Source organism: Coregonus clupeaformis, chromosome 13 (assembly GCF_020615455.1).
Source record: "Coregonus clupeaformis isolate EN_2021a chromosome 13, ASM2061545v1, whole genome shotgun sequence".
NCBI lineage: Eukaryota > Metazoa > Chordata > Actinopteri > Salmoniformes > Salmonidae > Coregonus > Coregonus clupeaformis.
Window position 1 is genome coordinate 37,008,839 of NC_059204.1, and position 25,944 is coordinate 37,034,782.

Below are 25,944 nucleotides of genomic sequence, written 5' to 3' on the forward strand. Positions count from 1 at the left end.
AAACGTACATAATCAGCAGGGAATCAAATACTTTTTTCCCTCACTATAGTGTTGTAAAACGTGAATAGGGTGCTGATTAAAATCTAAAGTTCTGAAACCTGCAGGGCTGCTGTCCTCCAGCGTTTTTTTCATCACGAAAATTGTTCTGGAGGCAGCTCTGCAGTGGTCACTAGCTTGCACAGCCACAAAATCATAGAACCTAACCCTAACCTTAAACACAGTGCTAACCCTAATGGCTAACCCCAACCTTAAATTAAGACCAAAAAGCACATTTTTGTTTTCATTAATCTTTACAATATATCCAATTTTGACTTTACAGCTAGCCTATCTAAGGGGAAATCGCTCAGTTCTGCTTCCAGGACAAGACTAATGACAATAAAACGTCAACCTGCCGCCTAGTTCACCCTCTCTGACACTCATGTGGGAATAAAAATACTGCCTAACAGAGGAATCCCCACAGCTTTGACAATCACTAATCAATAAAGACACATGGCTTGGCCATCATTAGATTGTCCCTGACACAGCTCAAACAGGGCCAATTGATAGTCCAGCCCCCACCTCGACAGCATAGTAAACCACTAATGTCTGTTGTTGGTCATGCTTTTCACAGATGTTGCTACTACATGAGGGTTTAGGGCATTCAGCGATTTCCTCCAGTATGGTGTGTGTTTCAGGGTAGTGCTCTCCCTCTGCAGTGTCTCTCTGGTGGGTGAGAGGGATCCCTTTCCTCAACGCTGGGTCCCAAGGTCCAATGCCTCTTCATCGCCATGTGTCCCAATGAGAGGTATCTGCAGCATGTCCTTTGATCTAGTTCAGCCCCATTGGCAAAGCTCTATCAATGTCCTACTAACAACACTTAGAAAAGGCAAAAAACAAACAAACGTACAAGCATGTTGAATTACAGAAAATTGTGCAAATCTCAGAAATGGTCTTCTCGTAATACCTTATCATTATGAAACAAAATTAAAACAAGACAAAGAAGTCAGACAACAAAATGGCTTCAGATACTATGATCCCTACTTTTACTGCTGTGTTGTCAATGTCAGTGCTTTCTTTCAACTTATGCTGTTTTAAAAAAAGGATTCCAATGTAGTTCAGTATGTGACACAAAAAGACAAAACATAAAAACCGCCAGACTCTTCTCCATGACATCTCATACATTGACTGTTTCATAAACAAAACTGCAAAACAATGCATCATATTCAGAGAGTTCTTGATCGTCAAGCAAATTATGGCTGACTGGACAGGTTAGGGTAAAAAAACAAAAAAACAAAAAGGAGAATCAAGGCTGAGAGAGATCGATAGAACAAGAGATAGAAAGAGAGAGTTGGAGTAAAAGTGCAGCATGATGACTGGCGTGGGCGACCCCAGTAAGGGGCCCTAGTGGTGGGCCTCTCTCATACGATCTTCTTGATGCTGGGCCGTTTGAAACTGCCTGCACTGCGCTGCTTCTGCACCTGGCTGGCAGAGCCGTGGCGCGTGCGCCCGCTGTTGCTGTGACCCGTGGTCGGAGAGAGTTCCACATTCTCCTTGTCGATGCCTGCCGGAGGACACACACACACACACACCAAACACAGGCCATCAGGTATAATATGTCACACTAATACATTACAAACTATTCTATTATATAATTCTAATGTAATGCAAAAGCTTTTGAGTTATCTACCTGAAAAACGACATGTAATCTACTTTTATGTGGCTATCAATACTGTAAAAAACACACAGGGATTCTAAAGCTACAAATCCAACAGTAGGGGGAGTAGTGAACCCATGTACCAATGGCTGAAAACAAATGCACCATTTCTGACCTAAGCGCCCCAACTTTTGCAATAGGATTGCTCTGTATTTTGAACAGTGGGGAACCGTGAGGGCCTTCTAGGCCTTCATGGAAGGCCTAAGAATTTATAAAAATAGTGTGCAAAGCTGTCATCAAGGAAAATGATGGCTATTTGAAGAGTCTCAAATATAAAATATATTTTGATTTGTTTAACACTTTTTTGGTTACTACATGATTCCATATGTGTTATTTCATAGTTTTGATGTCTTCACTATTATTCTACAATGTAGAAAATAGTTAAAATAAAGAAAAACCCTTGAATGAGTTGGTGTGTCCAAACTTTTGACTGGTACTGTATTTATTCTTTGAAATAAAATTGTTTTAATTTCTATTTCATCTTTACAATAATTTTTATGATCTTCTGATTTCATCTCTTCAGTTTGTGTTGGAAAGAGAAGGGTTAATACTGAAGAGAAAAAAATATTCAATCAGGATTTTCTTTGGTGGTCTCTGGGTAGAAAAACCTAGCTAGCTCAGCCAGCCATTGGCTAGGCCTTCAGAAGCTGTACAGAAGGCCTCTGCCATTCAACTGTATTAGAGCAGAATTTTGGAGTGACAGTGGAATGAACCAATCATATTTTGACTTGCAATGGGTGGGACCGTAAAAAAAAAAAAAAGTGAGTTTAAGAGAAAATCTGTGGTGCAAGCAGTAGTTTTCCCGCGCTAACGCCTCAAACACACCTACAGCGTCATTGCGCGAAATGGTATGCAACATCATCTGGATGTGTGTGCAACAAAAGTTCAACATTCACCTTCTGCTACCATTTCTGTCAGGCCGTCTATGCATACAATTTGATGCATACCTTCGATAAATCCTATGTATGCGCCACACAGAACCAGTGGTGTAAAGTACTTAAGTAAAAATACTTTAAAGTACTACTTAAGTATTTTTTTGGGGTATATCTGTACTTTACTATTTATATTTTTGACAACTTTTACTTTACTATATTCGTAAAGAAAATGTTGTACCTTTTACTCCACACATTTTCCCTGACACCCAAAAGTACTTGTTTCATTTTGAATGCTTAGCAGGACAGGAAAATGGTCCAATTCACACACTAATCAAGATAACATCTCTGGTCATCCCGACTGCCTCTTATCTGGCGGACTCACTAAACACAAATGCTTCATTTGTAAATGATGTCTGAGTGTGTGTTTAGCTATCCGGAAAAAATAATAATAAGAAGATTGTGTCGTCTGGTTTGCTTAATATAAGGAATTTGAAATGATTTATACTTTTACTTTTGATACTTAAGTATATTTTAGCAATTACATTTATTTTAGATACTTACGTATATTTAAAACCAAATACTTTTAGACTTTTACTCAAGTAATATTTTACTGGGTGACTTTCTTTTACTTGAGTCATTTTCTATTAAAAAGTATGACAATTGGGTACTTTTTCCACCACTGCACAGAACGCACTGCAACGCAATTCTGCAAGGCAACATTCCATTGGAAATTAATGTACTTCTGGTGTACCAAAACGCAATGACGCTGTAGGTGTGATCAAGTCATAACACTAGTAAAGTGTTAGCTTGTGTTGTAGTATTGTGACAATGTTAGCTAGCTTGTGTTGTAGTAGTGTTACAATGGCGACGGCGGCTGCAGCAGCTGTTATCAACTTCAAGGTGAATGTTGTTGCTAATTTGTTAACATTACCCATTTCAAGATTAACTTTCAAACTTTGTTTACAAATGATAATTATCTGGGTGAGTGGCACTGTTTTTGGTTGCTGCTCGCTTGCTGTTAGCTATCTCTTCGAAAATAATGACTGTGAAACATTGTTGCATTTAAACTTTAGATCACCGGTTAGTGTGATGAACGTGATAAAATATATTTGTAATTGGAAGTAATAGCTGGTTTGTTAATTTCATTTTTTTAATGAAATGGTTGTGCTTTTGTATTGTTATAATTTCATGGGTCCTACTGGAATGAATGGGCTGCTTATTCTTTAACATGATTTGATGCTGTGTGTGACTGCTGTTGCCTGTCTGTCAGCCATGTCTGTGTTTCACCAAAACTGGCTCTCCTTCAGCGCCATGGAGTGCACAGGTATTACGGTCGCTGTCCTTTCAGCACAACGAGCCTGTCCCCTTTGATGTGACACTGTTGTTGTTGCTATTGGTGATAGTGGTGTTAGGCTACCATAGGTTGTGTAAACAGTGTGTTTTTGGTTTTGCTGGTTGCATTATTTTATGCTTTGTGTCACGTTGTGTCCACTGTCCATGCCGGTTCGGTCTCTGTGTGTGCGGGAGGCCAAAGCGCGACCAGGCCTGTTTGATTAATTCATAATGTCATCCAAAAGCATTGCTCCTCCTTCACTACAACTAGAACGGTCCGACAACAGAATATATAATGTCAGGCGCATTAAGTGATTTTGATACAGCGTATTGGAAGATTTTTGGTCCCTCTGAAGGCCTAGGTCCTATAGTCATGGTTCGCCACTGGTTTTGATCAAACAGGACATACGGTATATGGGCATTGAAACATGATGTACATCAACTTCCATCACAAATGCTCGTAGTGTTGTTGGGCTTTGTGATGGGCCTCTGCTACCCCACACACCTCTGAGGGGCTGTGCCGTGTGCCTGGGAGGGAGGAGCAGCATGGGGACGAGGGGCTGTGCCGTGTGCCTGGGAGTCAGGAGCAGCATGGGGACGAGGGGCTGTGCCGTGTGCCTGGGAGGGAGGAGCAGCATGGGGACGAGGGGCTGTGCCGTGTGCCTGGGAGGGAGGAGCAGCATGGGGACGAGGGGCTGTGCCGTGTGCCTGGGAGTCAGGAGCAGCATGGGGACGAGGGGCTGTGCCGTGTGCCTGGGAGTCAGGAGCAGCATGGGGACGAGGGGCAGTGCCGTGTGCCTGGGAGGGAGGAGCAGCATGGGGACGAGGGGCTGTGCCGTGTGCCTGGGAGTCAGGAGCAGCATGGGGATGAGGGGCTGTGCCGTGTGCCTGGGAGTCAGGAGCAGCATGGGGACGAGGGGCTGTGCCGTGTGCCTGGGAGTCAGGAGCAGCATGGGGACGAGGGGCAGTAATACCTGGCCGGACGAGGTGTGGGTTGAAAACGGCGGACTTAGAGCAAGGCAGAGAAGCTTCACAGACACAGAGTGGAAAAGAAACAGGAGTGAGTGACGATGGCAACCCAAAAAGAAGATTGACATCAATGAGCAACAAGAGCAACATGATTAACAAAAACAAAACTTAACCCAACTTAACAAAGGAGTGACAGATAAATAAATCATGAGAAAAGCGATATCCAAATAGTGGCATAGCAGAAATTACAAAAATTTCTTAAATTAAGAAAACAAATAATGAAACATTTCCAAAAGTATAAAAATTGAATAAATGGTTAAGACATGACATTACAAGACATACATAAGTTTTGCACATATTATAGGCTGAGCCACTATTTGCCCATTGCAGCTCTATAGTTTCTAATTGTACCCATCATTTTGGGGGGCACCACATCGGGGGACCTCAAATGGGACAAAGTTGGAGATCGTCTATAAACTACACCGCATCCAGCACAACAAATGAGGAAGAAAATGGAATATGTATGATGAACACAAAATAATAAAATATGAGCTAGAACATCATGCTGTAGTGGGTTAAAGAGAGAGAGTCAGCCTGGACCAGGTTGGTGAACCCACTATTTAACGCTACATATAAACTGGGTGGTTCGAGCCCTGAATTCTGATTGGCTTACATCCGTGGTATATCACGGGTATGACAAAACATTTATTTTTACTGATATAACCTCAGGGGTTTGTGGTATATGGCCAATACACCACGGTTAAAGGATGTATCCAGGCACTCCGTGTTGCGTCGTGCTTAAGAACAGCCCTTAGCTGTGGTATATTGGCCATATACCACACCCCCTCTGGCATTATTACTTAAATATAGTGGATGGAACTTTTCAGGTGAGGTTGAATTCAGTGGGAAATGGATGGATACTTTATATTTCTCTTTAATTCTATGTATTCGTTAGTGCATGTCTCCTGTAGCTCAGTTGGTAGAGAATGGCGCTTGCAACTCCAGGGTTGTGGGTTCGATTCCCACAGGGGGCCAGTATGAAAAATGTATGCACTCACTAACTGTAAGTCGCTCTGGATAATAGCGTCTGCTAAATGATTAAAATGTAAAATGTAAATGCATGTTGATTCTCTTGATTGGTCAAATGGAAAGACCAAAAAGGCCAGAATATTATTATGATGAGAAAACACAAATTGGTCAGTGGGTCAAATGTCTCTTTAGTTTGAGATGGAGGCCACTGTAAAGCATCACAGCTAGTGTAATTTGAAAGAATAACAACTGCCAAGAGACAGAATGGCTGGATTTGGCTGACTGTGTGTGTGTACTGTATCTGTGTGCAGACCTGGGGAGTGCTGGGAAGTGGCCAGTGAGGTCATGGAGTTGGAGAGGTTGAGGTTGGCTGTGATGCTGAGCTGGCTCTGGACGGGCGGGGGGTAGGGCGACGTGGGCGTACGCAGACACTCCTCGCTCGTCTCCTCGTCGATCCCTGGCAGATACGTGTCAATCAATGCATCCAGAAACTTCACTATCAGCTCAGCGTAGTCCGGGATCTGGGTTTGCTGTTGGCACAGGCAGAATGGAAAGGAAGTTACAAACACTGACAATAAACCTTCCATACTCTAAAGAGGCAAATTATTTGTGTCTGCTCACCTTTGAGAAGGGCCCAGCGAATCTCCATAGACCATTAAACCCAAAGCCTGAGAGAGAAAGTGAAGAAACACAGGTGAGTATTAAATGGGCATTTTCACCACAGAACCCATAGTTGTAACTGTAATGGTATTTTTTGTGTGTGTGTGGAGCTTGGAGAGGGGAAGAAGTGGGTGTGCTCTCACTCTGCAGGTAGGAGGGCTGGTACTGGGGGGGTGACTCCTCGTGGTACACCACACTCTGCACGATGCCATGGATGGGGTTTAGGAGGTTAGGGTCCTGGCACAGTGATAAGAGGGTGTTGATCTTCGAGTCCAGCAGGTTGTGACTGGAGAGAAGACCACAACATGATATGAAGGATGAGGCTTACTTATGCATGTGTACACACTAACTGGAATATATATATATATATATATATATATATATATATATATATATATATATATACACACACACGTACACATACATACATACATACATACATACACACATACACACATACACACATACACACATACACACATACACACATACATACATACATACACACATACATACATACATACATACATACATACATACATACATACTACCAGTCAAAAGTTTGGACACACCTATTCATTCAAGGGTTTTTCTTTATTTTTACTATTTTTTACATTGTAGAATAATAGTGAAGACATCAAAACTATGAAATAACAAATATGGAATCATGTAGTAACCAAAAAAGTAAATGTATTTTAAATTTGAGATTCTTCAAATAGCCACCCTTTGCCTTGATGACAGCTTTGCACACTCTTGGCATTCTCTCAACCAGCTTCACCTGGAATGCTTTTACAACAGTCTTGAAGGAGTTCCCACATATGCTGAGGACTTGTTGGCTGCTTTTCCTTCACTCTGCGGTCCGACTCATCCCAAACCATCTCAGTTGGGTTGAGGTCGGGGGATTGTGGAGGCCAGGTCATCTGATGCAGCACTCCATCACTCTCCTTCTTTGTCAAATAGCCCTTACACAGCCTGGAGGTGTGTTGGGTCATTGTCCTGTTGAAAAACAAATGATAGTCCCACTAAGCCCAAACCAGATGGGATGGCGTATCGCTGCAGAATGCTGTGGTAGCAATGCTGGGCCACTCAAGGGCATTCAGAGACTTGTCCCGAAGCCACTCCTGCATTGTCTTGGCTGTGTGCTTAGGGTCGTTGTCCTGTTGGAAGGTGAACCTTCATCCCAGTCTGAGGTCCTGAGCTCTCTGTACTTCGCTCCGTTCATCTTTCCCTAGATCTTGACTAGTTTCCCTGCCGCTGAAAATCATCCCCACAGCATGATGCTGCCACCACCATGCTTCACCGTAGGGATGGTGCCAGGTTTCCTCCAGACGTGACGCTTGGCATTCAGGCCAAAGAGTTCAATCTTAGTTTCATCAGACCAGAGAATCTTGTTTCTCATGGTCTGAGAGTCCTTTAGGTGCCTTTTGGCAAACTTCAAGCGTGCTGTCATGTGCCTTTTACTGAGGAGTGGCTTCCGTCTGGCTGATTGGTGGAGTGCTGCAGAGATGTTTGTCCTTCTGGAAGGTTCTCCCATCTCCACAGAGGAACTCTGGAGCTCTGTCAGAGTGACCATCGGGTTCTTGGTCACCTCCCTGACCAAGGCCCTTCTCCTCCGATTGCTCAGTTTGGCCGGGTGGCCAGCTCTAGGAAGAGTCTTGGTGTTTCCAAACTTCTTCCATTTAAGAATGATGGAGGCCACTGTGTTCTTGGGAACCTTCAATGCTGCAGACATTTTTTGGTACCCTTCCCCAGATCTGTGCCTCGACACAATCCTGTCTCGGAGCTCTACGGACAATTCCTTCAACCTCATGGCTTGGTTTTTGCTCTGACATGCACAGGTGTGTGCCTTTTCAATCAATTGAATTTACCACAGGTGGACTCCAATCAAGTTGTAGAAACATCTCAAGGATGATCAATGGAAACAGGATACACCTCAGCTCAATTTCGAGTCTCATAGCAAAGGGTCTGAATATTTATGTAAGTAAGGTATTTCAATTTTTTATTTTTAATACATTTGCAAAAATGTCTAACAACCGGTTTTCGCATTGTCATTTTGGGGTATTGTGTATAGATTGAGGAAAATATTTTATTTAATCCATTTTAGAATAAGACTGTAACGTAACAAATTGTGGAAAAGGTCAAGGGGTCTGAATACTTTCCGAAGGCACTGTAATATATATATATAGATATTTGTTAATGGCTTTATTGGGTTGAAATGAAACACTTACACAACTGGAAATACCCTAGGGAAGACAACACTAGCTTCAGCTAAAAACTCGTAGAGGATTCTCTGGTCAAAATCATCTGTTGTATTCTTCACCAACGTAGCCTGTAGCATAGAGCCAAGACAGAAAGGAACAGTTAGATCGTTCACACCAGCATGTTAGAAATAGGCACAAACTAATGAAGAGGAACTGTGAGAGAGGGAAGTTAAGAGAGAGAGACAGAGAAAGACAGAGGTGAAGGAGGAGAGCTGAGTGAGTGGTCTCACCAGGACCGTGAGCAGCAGAGCCTGGATCTTGGGGTCTGTGAGGACCTCTTCATCCAGCAGCACATTGGACTCTGACACAGACACCTTCCTCAGGGTGTGATGGGAGATTCTTTGGGTGGATTCTGTGGGATGGAGAGAGAGAGATAGAGACAGTCAGTGTCAAAGCTCTGACATCCCTGCCACAAACATCATGTAAGTGTCAGGTGAAGAGGAGACAGACACTGACCTGGACACTCACCTATTTCATAATCGTTCTCCGCCACCCTCCTCATCTTTGGAGGCGTAGTGATGCCAGACTCCATATCTGGCCTCTTTGGTGCTTTGTTGTCTGATATCAAGTGATCAAAACTCTTCCTAGTGCCTGGTGAGCCAGCATAGAAAAATACATGACGGTCATGTTAAACAATGGGGCATACACACACAGGTCAATTCACTTAAACAATAACAACACCTAAAATAGCACAGACCTGGTGGATCATCTATGGATATCTAAGTCATCATGTAAGAATGTCTATAAAGTCCCTCTGACCAGTTCTCTCATGTTAAAACTCTTCTGTTGGTCTCTAGCAGTGCAGAACGATTGACAGGTGTCTTACCCAGCAGTTTCTTAGTGTTTGCCTGGGAAGGCTGGCCCATGTCCAGGCTCATGGACTTGCGTGTGCGGGGGCTGATCTGCCCCACCGAGGAGTAGTGAGCCACTAGGTAGCGTTCCGACACCTTGGGGGACGTCCACGGCTGACTCTCCCGAAGAGTCCTGACACAGAGGGAGAGAAAAACAAAACATTCTGAAAGGTGAACACATACAATTCCTTTTTGACAGAGAGGTAGAATTCATCTTAGTCAGCTGCTCTCTCAGCAGGCAGCCCTGTAGAGTCAGTCACCTGCAGCAGGGGTCGCTGTGGTGCACAGAGTACGTGTCCATGGGAACATTCTCCATGGTAACTTCCGAGAGGAGCAGGGACTTCCTGTGCTTGAGGCTGCAGCGGCTGCGGACCTCCTCCGAAACAGTGAGGAGAGCTACACACACAGAAACGCATCATTTCACTACGAGATCAGTTTGTTTTCTACGCAGAAACCGTTGACATGCAAATAAAGAATATAAATGAAAATCACTATTGTTTAAAGTCAATATGAACATGGGCATCCTGAAGATGCAAAACACTCTAATAATGGCTTCATTGGGGATCCCTACAGAACTCACCTGCCAGGTAGGCCACACTCTGGGTGTTCACCTCAAACTTGTCACAGTTGAGGTGTTTTCCCACCAGGGCCAGCAGTGTGTGGAGAATCCGGATGGTCCGCGCCACTGTGTTGGGGGAGGGGTGTCTGTACCCTGGACAGAGAGGTGGTTGGTTAGAGACAAAGAGCTCAACCATGCAGTCCCCTACCGACCCAATGCTTAGACACCTCTGCCTACTTACCTTTCAACAGGTGACCCACTAGTGCAAAGTTGAAGTTGGAATTGAAGTTGAGGCCCACAAAGTGGTCCATCTGTTTACAGTGCCACTCCAGAGGCTTCCTGATCTCCATAAACACCTCCTCTGGACTCTACAGGGAAAAAGAAGAGGGACACATAGGGTTTAAAACATCTACAATTTTAGTTAGGGAAAATAATGAAATCAAAGTGAAGGTTTGTGGAAGACCATCCTTTTGAAAAGGTGTGTGTTTGTTACCGTATGTTTGTGTGTTCAGTACCTTGTCGTTGAATACCCTGAGGCTGTCCAGAGTGTGGAGGTTCTGCTCCAGCAGGGCGGTGCCGGCAGAGTAGAGGTTGACCTCGTCCAGCTGGAGCACAGCCACGGCCACCCAGAACAGAGCCTTGTGCATGGGGGAGTCCTGGAGGAAACACACAGGCTGTTATTTAGCCTCACCACCACTCCCATCCAACACACACACACACACACACACACACACACACACAAACACAGGGCCCTGTGCATAGGCGAGCTGTGGTGAGGCGCCAACAAACACACTTGCAGTCAGAGAGAGTCTCACATGACCATTTACTGCCACCATCTATCGTCTGACAGCAGCCTATTTAAACACATACAGCCAGGGCCAAAATAACTTCCCTCCTCTCTGCGTGTCAGAAGGAGCTTTGGGTTATACTTATTAGAATGTGGTTCATATACACACACACACAAATAAGTTAGCTCACCAGAACATTTAACACATCCATCTCCTAAATGATACTTTGAGATCGGCCATCTGTGTCTGTACCTTGTTGAGGAGAGGCTGTAGCTTGGTGAGAGCGATTACTGTGGCTTCTATCAACACCTGGCTGTTGTAGTTATCAGGTCCCTTTAGACAGCTCTCCAGACCCTATGGACAGACAAAAGACAACAGGTCAGTTCTGTCTGCGCAGCACAGGTTATGCTACACACAGCACCTTTCAACAGACAGACCCTAATGAGACAGGATCAGACACTGCTCCAGCATTCACAACTACTTCCAATACTTGTAGCAGAATCTATTAGAAGACTTGCAACGTTCACACGAGAGTAACGATCATTTCTGTGGATTTAGAATGCCACTTAGCAGATAAAAAGGGCACGAGATGCAAGCGCAGTTCCTTGAAGTGATAGAATCTATTTTGACAACAGCACAGCTTTTTTTTTTTTGCACTGACAATTGTTTGTTTTTACAAGATACAGTACAGTCATTCAAGAAGTGGTTTCAATGAGATGCATGTCCTAATTCTATGCATGATAGAACATAGCGAGGAACAGGGCAGAGTGATGGGACACAGACCCGGTCTATGCTGAGCAGGGGGCTGGCCTTGCTGAGAATCCTGATGATCTGTTTGATCTGGCCGTGGGTCACCCTCTTACTGATGCAGCCAAACACCACCAGGGCTCTGGGCTGCAGGGACGGGTTGTACTGGAAGGCAAACCTGACGGAGGGAGGGAGGGGAGATTGGGATAGAGGGGGAGGAGAGAGGTATAAGGGGATGGAGGGAGAGGGAGAGGGAGAGAATGATGAATACACAGACTCCATTCACACGCATGCCTTATAAAAGCCAGTCAAGTTGAGGGAGGCAGGTAGCCTAGCGGTTAAGAGAGTTGGGCCAGTAACCGAAATGTCGCTGGTTCGAATCCACGAGCCGACTAGGTGAAAAATCTGTCTATGTGCCCTTGAGCAAGGCACTTAACCCTAATTGCTCCTGTAAGTCACTTTGGATAAGAGCGTATGCTAAATGACTAAAACATTTTTATTTTTTATTTTTATGTAAGTGGTCTGAAGCCTCTTTACATAGCTCTGACATTAGCACCAATAGTAAGATAAGCAACAGATAATTGATTTAGAGCGGACAGTGTGGTTGGCGCCACTGAAGAGGGTAAATGGTGGTGTGTGGTTGCCATACCTCTGAGCCAGCTCTGTCCACTGGTCCAGCCACTTACAGCCAGGGATATCCCTCATACAGGCCTTGTGGAAAAGAGGAAACACATTTCGAGCATTTTGTATGCTAGACTGGATATATTTGAAGGCAAGTAGAATATACAATTTGGTTGGTGTTCACCCAGCATCTAAACCGGTACAGTCAGTAGTTTCATGCTATAGTGACGATGGAATAATGAGTGACGATGTCAGTGGGGTGATCTCCTGACCTCCATGATCTCCAGCAGGGCCTCTGTGACTGTCTCCAGGGAGGACAGGGCAAAGGTCTCCCTCTCGTATGACCCGGGGGAGAAGGAGCGATCGCGGTAGCTGGAGCGGAAGGCGATGACCGCAGCAGACTTGACCTTACTGATGCCAAACAGCAGGTAGAACTTAGGCAGGGAGAACTCTGTCAGGCTCAGCCTTAGGACCTGCTTGGTCTCCTCTGGAAGAGAGAAGCACACAGGGGAATAGTTATCAGTGAGTCTCGCAAGGCCATACAGTACATCAATGAAAAATCTCTCCCCCAAAAGTGTACATCTCTAGCTATCCATCTACTTTCAAAACACTGAATCAAGACATGACACTCATCAACCCTCTGCCTTTTAATCATTTCACTTCTCACTATCTTTGTCTGTCTGTCTGTCCTCTCTACAGCCAGGGCCAGGGTGCTGTTTGTGTGGCCTCCTCACCACTGAAGTTGAGCTGGGAGCAGGTACAGAGGGAGTGGATTATGTTGATGACCAGGCCGTGTGTGGAGGCGCGGAGGGACAGGGGGCCGGTGGCCACCAGCAGAGTGACCACGTGGAACAGGTAGGGCAGGTGAGTGGCCACGTCCAGAGAGTTGTTGAAGGACAGCATGAGCATGTAGCGGGCCAGGATGGCGATATCATCCCACATCAGGTGTTGCTCCAGGGTGGGTGTGGGAGACAGACACGTCTTATCGATGATCTTACACATGCGGATTATCACCTGCAGACCAGACAAGGGATAGAGTTAAGGTCAAAGGTCGGGTAGGTAACACATTTGACATCCCATCTTCGATTTTCCCTCCCATCCACCGATGATAAAGAGCAGGATGACTCTGTACTTTTTCATGTCACTTTCAGCACTTAGCATCGCAAGGAATATCCCTTATCTGTCCTGTAGTTAAAGGTTACAGGCAGAACTGGGAATGCAGCAAGTAATGATTTATATCCCAGTTTTTAATCAATTGTGCAATAACAATCTAAACCTATGTTTAGTGTTTTGCCTTGACATACGAGTATATAGTGCCTTCGGAAAGTATTCAGACCCATTGACTTTTTCCACATTTTGTTACGTTACAGATATATTCTAAAATGGATGAAATAAATACAAATCCTCAGCAATCTACACACAATACCCCATAATGACAGTGAAAACAGGTTTTTAGACATTTTAGCAAATGTGTAAAAAAACAAAAACAGAAATATCTAAGTATTCAGACCCTTTGCTATGAGACTCGAAATTGAGCTGCAACATTGAAGGTCCCCAAGAACACAGTGGCCTCCATCATATTTTGTGTTTTGTGTGTGTGTGTGTGTGTGTGTGTGTGTGTGTGTGTGTGTGTGTGTGTGTGTGTGTGTGTGTGTGTGTGTGTATATATATATATATATATATATATACACATACACACACACACACATATATACATACACATATATATATATATATATACATACACATATATATATATATATACATACACATATACAGGTAAAAGTCAGTAAATTAGAATATTTTGAAAAACTTGATTTATTTCAGTAATTGCATTCAAAAGGTGTAACTTGTACATTATATTTATTCATTGCACACAGACTGATGCATTCAAATGTTTATTTCATTTAATTTTGATGATTTGAAGTGGCAACAAATGAAAATCCAAAATTCCGTGTGTCACAAAATTAGAATATTACTTAAGGCTAATACAAAAAGGGATTTTTAGAAATGTTGGCCAACTGAAAAGTATGAAAATGAAAAATATGAGCATGTACAATACTCAATACTTGGTTGGAGCTCCTTTTGCCTCAATTACTGCATTAATGCGGCGTGGCATGGAGTCGATGAGTTTCTGGCACTGCTCAGGTGTTATGAGAGCCCAGGTTGCTCTGATAGTGGCCTTCAACTCTTCTGCGTTGTTGGGTCTGGCATTCTGCATCTTCCTTTTCACAATACCCCACAGATTTTCTATGGGGCTAAGGTCAGGGGAGTTGGCTGGCCAATTTAGAACAGAAATACCATGGTCCGTAAACCAGGCACGGGTAGATTTTGCGCTGTGTGCAGGCGCCAAGTCCTGTTGGAACCTGAAATCTCCATCTCCATAGAGCAGGTCAGCAGCAGGAAGCATGAAGTGCTCTAAAACTTGCTGGTAGACGGCTGCGTTGACCCTGGATCTCAGGAAACAGAGTGGACCGACACCAGCAGATGACATGGCACCCCCAAACCATCACTGATGGTGGAAACTTTACACTAGACTTCAGGCAACGTGGATCCTGTGCCTCTCCTGTCTTCCTCCAGACTCTGGGACCTCGATTTCCAAAGGAAATGCAAAATTTGCTTTCGTCAGAAAACATGACTTTAGACCACTCAGCAGCAGTCCAGCTCTTTTTTTCCTTAGCCCAGGTGAGACGCTTTTCGCGCTGTTTCTTGGTCAACAGTGGCTTGACACGAGGTATGCGGCAGTTGAAACCCATGTCTTTCAAGCGTCTCTTGGTGGTGGATCTTGAAGCCCTGACTCCAGCAGCTGTCCACTCCTTGTGAATCTCCCCCACATTTTTGAATGGGTTTTTTTTCACAATCTTGACTAGGGCGCGGTGATCCCTATCGCTTGTACACTTTTTTCTGACCACAGTTTTTCCTTCCCTTTGCCTCTCTATTAATGTGTTTGGACACAGAGCTCTGAGAACAGCCAGCCTCTTCTGCAATAACCTTTTGTGTCTTTCCCTCCTTGTGCAATGTGTCGATGGTCGCCTTTTGGACAGCTGTCAAATCTGAAGTCTTCCCCATGTTTGTGTAGGCTTCAGAACTGGACTGAGAGACCATTTAAAGCCCTTTGCAGGTGTTTTGAGTTAATCAGCTGATTAGTTTGTGGCACCAGGTGTCTTCAAAATGTAACCCTTACACAATATTCTAATTTTGTGACACACGGAATTTTGGATTTTCATTTGTTGCCACTTCAAATCATCAAAATTAAATGAAATAAACATTTGAATGCATCAGTCTGTGTGCAATGAATAAATATAATGTACAAGTTACACCTTTTGAATGCAATTACTGAAATAAATCAAGTTTTTCAAAATATTCTAATTTACTGACTTTTACCTGTATATACACACATACACACATACATACATATACACATACACACATATATATATATATATATATATATATATATATATATATATATATATACACATACACACATACATACATACACACACATATATATATACACATACACACATACATACACACATATATATATATATATATATATACACACATACACATATACACATATATATATATATACACATATATATATACACATACACACATATACATATACATATATATATATATATATATATATATATACATATATATATATATATATATACACACACACACATATATATATACACATTCACACACATACACACACATATACAGTGGGGGAAAAAAGTATTTAGTCAGCCACCAATTGTGCAAGTTCTCCCACTTAAAAAGATGAGAGAGGCCTGTAATTTTCATCATAGGTACACGTCAACTATGACAGACAAATTAAGAAAAATAAATCCAGAAAATAACATTGTAGGATTTTTAATGAATTTATTTGCAAATTATGGTGGAAAATAAGTATTTGGTCACCTACAAACAAGCAAGATTTCTGGCTCTCACAGACCTGTAACTTCTTCTTTAAGAGGCTCCTCTGTCCTCCACTCGTTACCTGTAGTAATGGCACCTGTTTGAACTTGTTATCAGTATAAAAGACACCTGTCCACAACCTCAAACAGTCACACTCCAAACTCCACTATGGCCAAGACCAAAGAGCTGTCAAAGGACACCAGAAACAAAATTGTAGACCTGCACCAGGCTGGGAAGACTGAATCTGCAATAGGTAAGCAGCTTGGTTTGAAGAAATCAATTGTGGGAGCAATTATTAGGAAATGGAAGACATACAAAACCACTGATAATCTCCCTCGATCTGGGGCTCCACACAAGATCTCACCCCGTGGGGTCAAAATGATCACAAGAACGGTGAGCAAAAATCCCAGAACCACACAGGGGGACCTAGTGAATGACCTGCAGAGAGCTGGGACCAAAGTAACAAAGCCTACCATCAGTAATACACTACGCCGCCAGGGACTCATATCCTGCAGTGCCAGACGTGTCCCCCTGCTTAAGCCAGTACATGTCCAGGCCCGTCTGAAGTTTGCTAGAGTGCATTTGGATGATCCAGAAGAGGATTGGGAGAATGTCATATGGTCAGATGAAACCAAAATAGAACTTTTTGGTAAAAACTCAACTCGTCGTGTTTGGAGGACAAAGAATGCTGAGTTGCATCCAAAGAACACCATACCTACTGTGAAGCATGGGGGTGGAAACATCATGCTTTGGGGCTGTTTTTCTGCAAAGGGACCAGGACGACTGATCCGTGTAAAGGAAAGAATGAATGGGGCCAAGTATCGTGAGATTTTGAGTGAAAACCTCCTTCCATCAGCAAGGGCATTGAAGATGAAACGTGGCTGGGTCTTTCAGCATGACAATGATCCCAAACACACCGCCCGGGCAACGAAGGAGTGGCTTCGTAAGAAGCATTTCAAGGTCCTGGAGTGGCCTAGCCAGTCTCCAGATCTCAACCCCATAGAAAATCTTTGGAGGGAGTTGAAAGTCTGTGTTGCCCAGCGACAGCCCCAAAACATCACTGCTCTAGAGGAGATCTGCATGGAGGAATGGGCCAAAATACCAGCAACAGTGTGTGAAAACCTTGTGAAGACTTATAGAAAACGTTTGACCTGTGTCATTACCAACAAAGGGTATATAACAAAGTATTGAGAAACTTTTGTTATTGACCAAATACTTATTTTCCACCATAATTTGCAAATAAATTCATTACAAATACTACAATGTGATTTTCTGGATGTTTTGTCTGTCATAGTTGACGTGTACCTATAATGAAAATTACAGGCCTCTCATCTTTTTAAGTGGGAGAACTTGCACAATTGGTGGCTGACTAAATACTTTTTTCCCCCACTGTATGTTTTTTTATTATATATATATATATACTCCCGTACGGACTCGGGAGAGGCGAAGATCGAGAGCCGTGCGTCCTCCGAAACACAACCCCGCCAAGCCACACTGCTTCTTGACACAATGCACGCTTAACCCGGAAGCCAGCCGCACCACTGTGTCGGAGGAAATACCGTACACCTGGCGACCGTGTCAGCGTGCATGCGCCCGGCCTGCCACAGTAGTCGCTAGAGCGCGATAGGACAAGGACATCCCGGCCGGCCGAACCCTCCCCTAACCCGGACGATGCTGGGCCAATTATGCATCACCTCATGGGTCTCCCGGTCGCATCCGGCTATGACACAGCCTGGTATCGAACCAGGATCTGTAGTAACGGAGCTAACACTGCGATGCAATGCCATAGACCGCTGCGCCACTCGGGAGGCCCCGGCCTCCATCATTCTTAAATGGAAGAAGTTTGGAACCTCCAAGACTGAGCAATCGGGGGAGAAGGGCCTTGGTCAGGGAGGTGACCAAGAACCCAATGGTCACTCTGACAGCGCTCCAGACTTCCTCTGTGGAGATGGGAGAACCTTCCAGAAGGACAACCATCTCTGCAGCACTCCACCAATCAGGCCTTTATGGTAGAGTGGCCAGACGGAAGCCACTCCTCAGTATAAGACAAATGACAGCCCGCTTGGAGTTTGCCAAAAGGCACCTAAAGACTCTCAGACCATGATAAACAAGATTATCTTGTCTGATGAAACCAAGATTGAACTCTTTGGCCTGAATGCCAAGTGTCACGTCTGGAGGAAACCTGGCACCATCCCTACGGTGAAGCATGGTGGTGGCAGCATCATGCTGTGGGGATGTTTTTCAGCGGCAGGCACTGGGAGACTAGTCAGGCTCGAGGTAAAGATGAACGGAGCAAAGTACAGAGAGATCTTTGATGAAAACTTGCTCCAGAGCACTCAGGACTTCAGACTGGGGTGAAGGTTCACCTTTCAATAGGACAATGACCCTGAGCACACAGCCAAGACAACGCAGGAGTGACTTTGGGAGAAGTCTCTGAATGTCCTTGAGTGGCCCAGCCAGAGCCCGGACTTGAACCTGATCGAACATCTCTGGAGAGACCTGAAAATAGCTGTGCAGCAACGCTACCCATCCAACCTGACAGAGCTTGAGAGAATCTGCAGAGAAGAATGGGAGAAACTCCCCAAATACAGGTGTGCCAAGCTTGTAGCGTCATACCCAAGAATACTCGAGGGTGTAATCACTGCCAAAGGTGCTTCAACAAAGTACTGAGTAAAGGGTCTGAATACTTATGTAAATGTGATATTTCATTTTTTAAAATATATATAAATAAGCAAAAAATCTAAAAACCTGTTTTTGCTTTGTCAGTATGGGGTATTGTGTGTAGATTGATGAGAAAAAAAACTATTTAATCAATTTTAGAATAAGGCTGTAACCTAACAAAATGTGGAAAAAGTCAAGGGGTCTGAATACTTTCCGAAAGGCACTGTAGATAGAAGAGAAAAGAGACGTCACCCCACACAGACTGGCCTTTGTATTCAGAGGCCTTACTATTCCTGGCACTAGATCACATGATAAGCATTTTGTGAGATTTTTTTATTTTTTATTTAGCCTTTATTTAACTATGAAAGTCAGTTAAGAACAAATTCTTATTTACAATGATGGCCTACACCGGCCAAACCCAGACGACACTGGGCCAATTGTGCGCCGCCCTATGGGACTCCCAATCACGGCCGGTTGTGATACAGCCTGGAATCGAACCAGGGGGTCTGTAGTGACGCCTCAAGCACTGAGATGCAGTGCCTTAGACCGCTGCACCACTCGGGAGCTATGGCTACTTCATTGGGCAATACATTCAATGCTCTCTTTCTGAGAAATCAGCTCAACAGTCAAAAGGAAATGAGAAATAAAGGCAGGACACCAAATGTGACATAAATAGGGTAGGCAGTTTTAAATGTGTCTGCTTGTATGTTCGGTTTGTGAGACGTTTAAAACAGGCTTTCATACATACTGTAGGAGTATGGTTCAACATCTAACTGTAATCAGGGTATCTGCAGGTTCCATTAAGTTGAATTTAAGACCATTTTAATACAACTTGGAATGTAATTTAATACCAATTTTGAAGTATGCGTGCGGCACACATCTGCTAATATTCCCCTCCAGAAATGAGCCCATGTTGGCAAAAAGTCGTATTTTTAGGGCTGGCTCTTTCACCAAAGGCTATAGCCTACATGGCTCATATTACCAGGCAGGTGTCCTATTTTATCAATGAGCATTCTCCGGTAGCCTAACGGATGTAGTAGCATAGTGTCTAGGTTATAGATGGCTGAGGCATGGGGTTGCCCATCTGCATTCGTTTAGACTACCTCAATAGGCTAATCATTAGCTACATCACAAACTCTTAAGTGTTCAGAATTTTGGCTTCGATACCAATACCAGCTATAAATGATACCCATAACGTTACCAATGTGAAAAAATGCCTTAAAGTAAAATAAACAGCACTGTTACTGTATAAAATAGTGGTCAACTCTGGGTGTGCAGGCTTTTGATCCAGCACTGCTCAAACACACAAGGTCCTTCCCTCATTCAGTGAATCAGGTATCAAATGGCTGTACTTTGAAAAGGAATGTAGCTAAGCGGGCGGGCTCTAGACTGACTTTTTCCAGTGCCAAGTAAGACATGAAAAAAGAGCCATTTCATCTAACATGTTCAGGGAATGCATGATGGATATTTTTATGTGCAACATGTCAAAATAGGATCCAGAATAATCAGATATCTTTAGAAATTCATTGGACTGAATGTTTTTTTGTGCATACAGTGGGGGAAAAAATTATTTAGTCAGCCACCAATTGTGCAAGTTCTCCCACTTAAAAAGATGAGAGAGGCCTGTAATTTTCATCATAGGTACACGTCAACTATGATAGACAAATTGAGAAAAAGAAATCCAGAAAATCACATTGTAGGATTTTTAATGAATTTATTTGCAAATTATGGTGGAAAATAAGTATTTGGTCACCTACAAACAAGCAAGATTTCTGGCTCTCACAGACCTGTAACTTCTTCTCTTAAGAGGCTCCTCTGTCTTCCACTCGTTACCTGTATTAATGGCACCTGTTTGAACTTGTTATCAGTATAAAAGACACCGGTCCACAACCTCAAACAGTCACACTCCAAACTCCACTATGGCCAAGACCAAAGAGCTGTCAAAGGACACCAGAAACAAAATTGTAGACCTGCACCAGGCTGGGAAGACTGAATCTGCAATAGGTAAGCAGCTTGGTTTGAAGAAATCAACTGTGGGAGCAATTATTAGGAAATGGAAGACATACAAGACCACTGATAATCTCCCTCGATCTGGGGCTCCACGCAAGATCTCACCCCGTGGTGTCAAAATGATCACAAGAACGGTGAGCAAAAATCCCAGAACCACACGGGGGGACCTAGTGAATGACCTGCAGAGAGCTGGGACCAAAGTAACAAAGCCTACCATCAGTAACACACTACGCCGCCAGGGACTCAAATCCTGCAGTGCCAGACGTGTCCCCCTGCTTAAGCCAGTACATGTCCAGGCCCGTCTGAAGTTTGCTAGAATGCATTTGGATGATCCAGAAGAGGATTGGGAGAATGTCATATGGTCAGATGAAACCAAAATATAACTTTTTGGTAAAAACTCAACTCGTCGTGTTTGGAGGACAAAGAATGCCGAGTTGCATCCAAAGAACACCATACCTACTGTGAAGCATGGGGGTGGAAACATCATGCTTTGGGGCTGTTTTTCTGCAAAGGGACCAGGACGACTGATCCGTGTAAAGGAAAGAATGAATGGGGCCATGTATCGTGAGATTTTGAGTGAAAACCTCCTTCCATCAGCAAGGGCATTGAAGATGAAACGTGGCTGGGTCTTTCAACCCCATAGAAAATCTTTGGAGGGAGTTGAAAGTCTGTGTGGCCCAGCGACAGCCCCAAAACATCACTGCTCAAGAGGAGATCTGCATGGAGGAATGGGCCAAAATACCAGCAACAGTGTGTGAAAACCTTGTGAAGACTTACAGAAAACGTTTGACCTGTGTCATTGCCAACAAAGGGTATATAACAAAGTATTGAGAAACTTTTGTTATTGACCAAATACTTATTTTCCACCATAATTTGCAAATAAATTCATAAAAAATCCTACAATGTCATTTTCTGGATTTTTTTCCTCATTTTGTCTGTCATAGTTGACGTGTAACTATGATGAAAATTACAGGCCTCTCTCATCTTTTTAAGTGGGAGAACTTGCACAATTGGTGGCTGACTAAATACTTTTTTCCCCCACTGTATTGGCCTAGGGGCTTTAATGCTACATAATTTACCACCTGAGGAAGTGGGAATTTAAAACACATTAGCTAGATTGCTAACTCTAAATATGGTATTGTTGCTAGATAGCCATGCAAAAACGTTCCATTGGTAGGCCTATTGACGTATTCAACCTAAATGGCTCCGTTCCACTGGCACATCATCTCAATTACATACTCTGTGTTATTTCCTCTATATTGACAGTTGAGAAATAATTATTACTCACATGAAGCTGATACTCTCCTCTTTTTTAACACTGGTAAGAGTAGTTGTTTTAAAATCTAGCGTAACCACAATTACAGTGCCTTCAGAAAGTATTCCACATTTTGTTGTGTTACAAGGTGGGATAAAAATATATTTAATTGTCATTTTTTGTAAACGATCTACACAAAATATTCTGTCAAAGTGGAAGAAAAATTCGAAGATTTGTAAAAATACATTTAAAAAAAGATGACGAATAAAACACTAATATATCTTGATTACATAAGTATTCAACCCCCTGAGTCAATACATGTTAGAATCCCCTTTGGCAGCGATTACAACTGAGTCTTTCTGGGTAAGTCTCTAAGAGCTTTCCACACCTGGATTATACAATATTTTGCACATTATTCTTTAAAAGATTCTTCAAGCTCTGTCAAGTTGGTTGTTGATCATTGCTAGACAGCTATTTTCAAGTCTTGCCATAGATTTTCAAGCTGATTTAAGTCAAAACTATAACTAGGCCACTCAGGAATATTCAATGTCGTCTTGGTAAGCAACTCCAGTGTATATTTGGCCTTGGGTTTTACGTTATTGTCCTGCTGAAAGGTGAATTTGTCTCCCAGTGTCTGTTGGAAAGCAGACAACAAGGTTTTCCTCTAAGATGTTGCCTGTGCTTAGCTTTATTCTGTTTCTTTTTATCCTAAAAAAACTCCCTAGTCCTTGCCGATGAGAAGCACACCCATAACATGATGCAGCCACCACAATGCTTGAAAATATGAAGAGTGGTACTCAGTGATGTGTTGTGTTTGCCCCAAAAATAACACTTTGTATTCAGGACATAAAGTGAATTGCTCATGTTTTGTAATAAAAAAAAATCTGTGCAGGCTTCCTTCTTTTCACTCTGTCATTTATGGTTAGTATTGTGAAATAACTACAATGTTGTCGAGCCATCCTCAGTTTTCTCCTATCACAACCATTAAACTCTGTAACTCTTTTAAAGTCACCATTGGCCTCATGGTGAAATCCCTGAGCGGTTTCCTTCCTCTCCGGCAACTGAGTTAGGAAGGACAACTGCATCTTTGTAGTGACTGGGTGTATTGATACACCATCCCAAGTGTAATTAATAACTTCACCATGCTCAATGTCAGTTTTTTTTTTTACCCATCTACCAATAGGTGCCCTTCTTTGCAAGGCATTGGAAACCTCCCTGGTCTTTGTGGTTGAATCTGTTTGAAATTCACTGCTCGACTGAGGGACCTTACAGATAATTGTATGTGTGGGGTACAGAGATGAGGTAGTCATTCAAAAATCATGTTAAACACTATTATTGCACACAGAGCAAGTCCATGCAACTTATTAAGCACATTTTTACTCCTGAACTTATTTAGGCTTGCCATAACAAAGGGGTTGAATACTTGACTCAAGACATTTTACCTTTTCGTTTTTAATTAATTTGTAAAAAATTCTAAAAAGATAATTAATTGCACTTTGACATTATGGGGTATTGTGTGTAGGCCAGTGACACAAAATCTCTATTCAATACATTTTAAAGTCAGGCTGTAACAACAAAATGTGGAAAAAGTCAAGGGGTGTGAATACTTTCTGAAGGCACTGTACATTTTGAAATGTTGCTCAACTGTCAGTATGCTTGGGCTTATCAGAATGCATCTCTCCCTTTACGCTGTGTGCAAAGGGGGGAGCCAGAAGCGAAACAGGGACAGGGCAGATACCTTAATTGCAGGAAGCAGGTTAATAATGTTTTTCGGATTATATCCCAGCTCTAGTTAGTGTTGTTGTTTATCAAATTGTAGGCCTATAGGCTACCTTCTCTCTCTTCTGGCAACGGCCCAACTCACACTGGCACATGCACATTACTTGCACACACAGAGGCCCACATGTGGATAGCTCTCTAACATTTTGAAAGTCCTCCTTGAGTATTATGTTCAATATTTTTTCATTTATTTGTCATGGTGGTAACAATTAAGCAGCGGCACAATATAAGGGAAACACTGTAGTCACTCCATCAAGACCTTTGAAAACTGAATTTAAGACATTAAGCCTTTTTAAGGCCTTTAAATCAGATAAATTAATGTAATACTTTTTAAGGACGCGCAGACACCTTGTGTAATGTAATCTGTATCAACATTTGCTAATATATTAGCAACTCCAATTAATTCAGTGACATTACACAATCACATCTTGCCATAAAGCAGTATAAGAAATGTACAGAACAAATATTTCATGGCATTTGATAGAATCTGGAAAGAATGTCCCTTGTGTGGAGGATCTGTATTGATGTTTGCAGCAGATTTTCTTGTCTAGACTCAAGTCACAGAATCGACCTTAAGAGTGTGAACGATATACACTATATATACAAAAATGTGGAAACCCCTTAAAATAAATGGATTCAGCTATTTCAGCCACACCCGTTGCACACAGCCATGCAATCTCCATAGACAAACATTGGCACTAGAATGGCCTTACTGTAGAGCTCAGTGGCTTTCAATGTGGCACCGTCATAGGACCTTTCCAAACAAGTCAGTTCATCATATTTCTGCCCTGCTAGAGCTGCCCCGGTTAACTGTAAGTGCTGTTATTGTGAGTGGAAACGTCTATGAGCAACAACAGCTCAGCTGTGAAGTGGTAGGCCACACAAGCTCACAGAACGGGACCGGCGAGTGCTGAAGTACATACCGCGTAAAAAACATTTGTCCTCAGATGTAACACCCACCACCGAGATCCAAACATCCTTTGGAAGCAACATCAGCACAATAACTGTTCATCTGGAGCTTCATGAAATGGTTTTCATGGCCAAACAGCCGCACACAAGCCTAAGATTACAAGGCGCAATGCCAAGCGTCGGCTGGAGTGGTATAAAGCTTGCCACCATTGGACTCTGTAGCAGTGGAAACGCGTTCTCTGGAGTGATGAATCACGCTACACCATCTGGCAGTTCGAAGGACGAATCTAGGTTTGGTGAATGCCAGGAGAAGGCTACCTGCCCGAATGTAGTGCCAACTGTAATGTTTGGTGGAGGAGGAATAATGGTCTCAATGACATTCTAGACAATTCTGTGCTTCCAACTTTGGGGAAGACCCTTTCCTGTTTCAGCATGACAATGCCCCAGTGCACGAAGCAAGGTCCACACTGAAATTTGTTTGTCGAGATCGGTGTGGAAGAACTTGACTGGCCTGCACAGAGCCCTGACCTCAACCCCGTCGAACACCTTTGGGATGAATTGGAACGCCGACTGAGAGCCAGGCCTAATCGTCCAACATCAGTGCCCGACCTCACTAATGCTCTTGTGGCTGAATAGAAGCAAGTCTCCGCAGCAATGTTCCAACATCTAGTGGAAAGCCTTCCAGGAAGAGTGGAGGCTGTTATAGAAGCAAAGGGGGGACCAACTCCATATTAATGACCATGATTTTGGAATTAGTTGTTCGACGAGGTGTCCACATACTTTTGGTCATGTAGTGTATGTTGCAGTGGTAATTCTTGAGGTGCATGTGTGTGCGTCTCACCTTGCTGGACACCAGCTTGACATTCCCTGAGGCCAGCGCCACAGCTGTGTCGGCCATGACCTCAGCCTTGATGGATCCCAGGCCTCCTGTAGCGCTGGTCTTGATGAAGCTGTCCAGCACCACGTCCAGCAGGTCCGTTATCTACAGAACAGGGACAACAGGACGAACCAT

The 25,944-nt window shown here is 43.2% G+C and overlaps 1 protein-coding gene across 1 annotated transcript in view; it reads right to left on the minus strand.

Moving 5' to 3' along the window:
- The window catches only part of LOC121579914 (neurofibromin-like), a 90,089-nt gene continuing 64,145 nt past the window's right edge, over nt 1–25,944 (minus strand). The window contains exons 40-57 of the mRNA XM_041894891.1: nt 25,774–25,914; nt 13,120–13,399; nt 12,658–12,872; nt 12,414–12,475; nt 11,801–11,942; nt 11,270–11,371; nt 10,745–10,885; nt 10,471–10,597; nt 10,251–10,382; nt 9,931–10,066; nt 9,646–9,803; nt 9,288–9,410; nt 9,050–9,171; nt 8,787–8,887; nt 6,702–6,844; nt 6,520–6,566; nt 6,212–6,428; nt 1–1,540 (exon numbers count right to left, since the gene is read on the minus strand). Coding sequence (XP_041750825.1) covers nt 1,398–1,540; nt 6,212–6,428; nt 6,520–6,566; nt 6,702–6,844; nt 8,787–8,887; nt 9,050–9,171; nt 9,288–9,410; nt 9,646–9,803; nt 9,931–10,066; nt 10,251–10,382; nt 10,471–10,597; nt 10,745–10,885; nt 11,270–11,371; nt 11,801–11,942; nt 12,414–12,475; nt 12,658–12,872; nt 13,120–13,399; nt 25,774–25,914 — 2,532 coding nt within the window. The 3' untranslated portion in view covers nt 1–1,397. The remainder of the gene's footprint in view (nt 1,541–6,211; nt 6,429–6,519; nt 6,567–6,701; nt 6,845–8,786; nt 8,888–9,049; nt 9,172–9,287; nt 9,411–9,645; nt 9,804–9,930; nt 10,067–10,250; nt 10,383–10,470; nt 10,598–10,744; nt 10,886–11,269; nt 11,372–11,800; nt 11,943–12,413; nt 12,476–12,657; nt 12,873–13,119; nt 13,400–25,773; nt 25,915–25,944) is intronic.